The 4,724-nt window shown below is 39.8% G+C and overlaps 1 protein-coding gene across 1 annotated transcript in view; it reads right to left on the bottom strand.

Moving 5' to 3' along the window:
• Window positions 1-4,724, bottom strand: part of ZNF839 (zinc finger protein 839) — a gene marked incomplete at its 5' end in the record, with an annotated part of 41,093 nt that continues 36,369 nt past the window's right edge. Inside the window, 2 exon segments of the mRNA XM_044659905.1 lie at window positions 1-875; window positions 2,379-2,514. Coding sequence (XP_044515840.1) covers window positions 1-875; window positions 2,379-2,514 — 1,011 coding nt within the window.

Raw genomic sequence — 4,724 nt, 5'->3', positions numbered from 1 at the left:
CTATGAGTTTCTAGTCCCATCGCTCTTGCTCTCTCTTTCTACTGCCAATAATGCTTCCAAAGTTTCTAAAGGAAGCCCCTCAGGTGTGCTGATATGGACTGCAGTACCATCAACATCTGTTACTATAACAATGTCATTAGCCTCAGATACAGCTGTACCTGGATGGGACAGGATGAGCCCATCTGAAGTTTGAATAAAAATCTGTTCATGTCCCTGAGACAATTCCTGGGTTTCATCAGTAATTTCAAATGCCAGAGTTTCACTTACAGCAATTGCATTCTCTTGTTCCCTTTGATTATCCTGTAATGACTCAGGGAACTGATCTAAATTTTCAGGACTTTCCAAAATGCCCTCAGTGGACAGAGATGCTTCTAGTAAAGGGTGATGCTGTGATTCTGAAGAAGTCTGGTATGAACTGGCTGTGGTCACAAAGTCTGCTGGCAAAATTCTTTCAGGCTGTGATGTTATCTCATGAGTCTCATTACCTGCATTAAAAAATCCCTGATGAGATTTACAATCTTCATTCTCTCTTCTATTTTGAATTTCATGCCCAGACCATGTGGAATTTCTATCAGATAAAGTATGGAAGTCAGAAATACTCTGGTCAGGGGAGTGATTTTGAACACACGCAGGAAACAACTCTGTTTGTTCTTGAAGCAGGTCACTTGGATTTTCTAACTGGGAACAAGTTTGAATTCCGTTAACAGCCTGGTACAGGACGACAGAATCTACAGGTTCATTCTTGCCTTCTACATCAGTAAATGTTTTAGGCAGCTGGCCAGCATGAAACATTTGACTCCCAGCATCAACAACTGTTATATTATAAGTTTCTTCTGAAAACTGAGAGGTTGGCCTATTAAGCTGGAGGTTGAAACCTAATGCATTTGGAAAAAATTGAACATATAAACATTTTACAATTGTTTAATAAACTAACTTTAATTCATATAATAAAAACCACCATGGTAACATACTCGGTATCACATATAGTCACAATTGCACATGCCCAAAAAGCAATGGAAATAAGAATTAGTGGGTATGAAAGACATCATTTGAAAAATGTACAATCAGAAAGAAATCGTCAAGCCACATGGTTAAGAACAACAGATTAATTGGTGTTTTGTTAATGTCACAATAAACAAGAAAAGTTTCAATACATGGTTTGCAATGATTTCTAAGGCTAATTTAGTAGATCACATCATAGAACATGGAACCTTACATAAACACCAGGAGGCTCCCTATACCCTGGGAATCAAATATAAGCTCCTCAATTTGGCATTTAAAGGCATTTCAACTTGGCTCCAAAGTATCTTTCTGGCTTCATTATTCTTCTTTACACACTCAGCTAACCAAATTATAGACAACCATGGCTACAGTAGTAATACACAGTCTCTATCTCTGTGCCTACAAATAACCCCTATGCCTAGAATGCATTAGCTTCTAACCTATACCTGAGAAGAACGTCCAGTTTTGTTCAAAGTTCAGCTCAAATGCCTCCTTTTTTTCTATATGACAATGTCCTATCCTCAAAGAGCTTACTATTCAGAAAGAAAGACAGAACATATATAGAAGTAACTAGAATGCAGTAAGAAAGTTAATAAGGGGATGCACTGAAGCTTAGTCAGGAAAAGTTAAGTTTGAATCCCACCTCAGACACTAGTTGTGTGTTTGTGGACAAGTCACTTGATTAAGTCTCAGTCTCCTTATCTATAAAATGGGGATAATAACACCAACCTTGGGAGCAGCTAGGTGGCTCAGTGGTTTCAGAGCTAGACCTAGCAAATATAGCCTCAAGACACTCCCTAGCTGGGTGACCCTGGGCAGGTCACTTAACCCCCATTGCCTATCCTTTACTGCTCAGTTTCTGCTTTGAAACCATTCTAAGACAAAAGGTATGAACTGAAAAAAATTTTAAAAAACCAACCTCACAAAGTTGTTATGAGGATCACATGAAAGAACATATATAAAAAGCATTTTGTACTAAATAAATACTTGCTATTAATATTATTATTAAAGGAAAGAAATCAGAGATATCATGTGTTGGGGGAAGTTAGCTTCTGGGTGGGAGAAAATTTGGGTAAGCTTCATGTAGGTCATGGCAACCAACCTGGGTTGTTTATTTGTTTGTTTTTTTAGTGGTCCAAAATATATTCATTTTGTAAGCAATGGGGAGTTATATAAAGAGGTTACAGAAGCAGCAAGTAATGCCTTCAGGAGAATATAATTTTAAGTAGGAATCACAAAAACCTAAGGAGCCTTCAAACACTGAAAGTAATAAATTGGCCAGTCCTGACTAAATTACTTTCTTAAAATTTGTATATAACCTGAAATGCTATTGAGCAATTAGTCCATCCAACCAACAAAAAGCCAAGAAATGTTACCTTCAGTGTTAACGTGGTTACACAAAGGTGTGGTTTTCTCCTGAAGTCCACCATGACTAACATAATTGTCATTCACATTCTTGGATCCACTTTCTATCCTGGTTCTTTTGACTGGCACCATCACTTCTTCAAGCATCTAAGAATAAAAAGTCCAATTCACTAAACAACATGAAAATTTTATCTTTTCTGACCTATAAATGTTTAAGAATTAAAACTACAACAATTCAGAGGTTCCGGGTTAAGATGGCGGCAGAGTAAGAAGCAGCTTTTAACCTCTCCTGACCAAAACACACAAAACTCCTCAAGGGGACATAAAAACAAGTCCAGACGAATGGAGAAACCCCACAACAGGGCACAGCGTGGAAGGTACATGGAATCGAGGCATTTCCAGGCTATAAAGGGCTCTCACTTAATCGCGGGCTGAGCAACCGCCCCACCCCCACCCCCTCCACACACAACACCTGTAGCTCCGAAGCCAGCTAAAAAGAAATAGAGCAAGTTTGGGGCACCCATCGAGTCATTGGCAGCTCCGGGACCTGTTCCTGAGAGCAGCAAGACTTAGGACCCCATTAAGCCAAAAAAGGCACGCGAAATCTGAGCGCCAGAGCAGGACGCTGGGCGCAGAGCGCAGGCTGAGCAGAACACAGGCACTGCGGAGGCGTGGGTGGAGGCAGACACAGCCAGGAACTAAAGCCTAAGTGGGGAACCAGTGTGGACGGGTATACGACTGTGGAAGCAGCGCCCTGAGACTTGTAAAGGAACCTCCCGCAGAGGATCAAGCAAGGGGGCCCACCAGGGGGCTTGACCTTGGAAAAAACCAGAACTCAGACCTCAGGAGCCAATAGATCGCGGACAGACACTGAGCGTGAGGATAAATCTGAGAAGCTGCTGGGCTAATGATGGCTACTCAGTCACAGGAAGTTCAGAGGAGAAAGAATAATAACAAGAAAAAGAAGTCTTTGACACTCGACAGCTTTTACACAGAGAAAATCCAGACAACCAAGCAAACAGAGGAGGAGAACAAACAAGCATCCAGACCCTCCCCAAATAAGGAAAACTCACAAGCTATGGAAGAGTTCAAAACTGAGATTTTGAGGAAAATGGAAGAGATCTGGCAAGAAAATAACAGTTTAAAAGGTAGAATCTTGCAACTGGAAAGTGAGGCTCAGAAACCAAATGAACTGATAAGCAAATTGAACTCCAGAAATGACCAGATTGAAAAGGAATACCAGAAGATTATGGCCGAAAACCAAAAGATTATGGCCGATTACCAGAAGATTATGGCCGAAAACCGAAAGATTATAGCCGAAAATCAATCCCTAAAGGCTAGAATTGAGCAAGTAGAAACTAATGATCTCTCAAGACAACAAGAACAAATAAAACAAAGCCAAAAGACTGAAAAAATAGAAGGAAACATGAAATATCTCAATGAGAGAGTGACAGACCAAGAAAACCTGTCTAGAAGAGACAATTTGAGAATAATTGGTCTTCCAGAAAAACCAGAAATTAATAGAAACCTGGACTCCATACTAACAGAAATAATTCAGCAAAACTGCCCTGAAGTCCTACAACAAGAGGGCAATATAGACATTGAAAGGATTCATAGAACACCTGCGGCATTCGATCAAGAAAGGAAAACACCAAGAAATATCATTGCAAAATTCAAGAGTTTCCAAGCAAAAGAAAAAATCTTACAAGAAGCCAGAAAGAAACAATTCAAATATCAAGGAGCACCAATCAGGATCACACAGGATCTGGCAGCCTCCACACTAAAAGACCGTAAGGCGTGGAATACAATATTCAGAAAGGCAAGAGAGCTGGGCCTGCAACCACGGATCAACTACCCATCAAAATTGACTGTATATTTCCAGGGGAAAGTATGGGCATTCAACAAAATTGAAGAATTCCAGGTATTTGCACAGAAAAGACCAGGGCTAAATGGAAAGTTTGATATCCAACTACAAAAATCGAGAGAAACCTGAAAAGGTAAATAAGATACAGAGGGGAAAGAAAGAAAACTTATAATTTTTAAATTTGCCTTTTTAAGGGCCTCAGTGAGATCTAATTATCTGTATTCCTTTGTAGAGAAATGTTATGTTTAATTCTCTGTAGTGAACTCTATTCACTATTATAATATTCACTATCATAGTAATCAGAAGAATAATTAACAGGGTGAGGGTGGAACACTAAATAATCTAAGATGGCATGGGGGATGGGAAAGAGGGGGTGAATAGCAGGGGACACCAAGAGAAACTTGAGCGAATAAGAAAATAGAATATTCTATTACACACAAAGAGGGCATGGGAGAGAGAGGGGACAAATACTATTATAAGAAGGAGAGGAAGA

This window comes from Gracilinanus agilis, chromosome 2, assembly GCF_016433145.1.
Source record: "Gracilinanus agilis isolate LMUSP501 chromosome 2, AgileGrace, whole genome shotgun sequence".
Classification (NCBI taxonomy): Eukaryota; Metazoa; Chordata; class Mammalia; order Didelphimorphia; family Didelphidae; genus Gracilinanus; species Gracilinanus agilis.
Note: the sequence above shows the minus strand (reverse complement) of the source record. Positions and strands in the feature narration are given on the sequence as shown.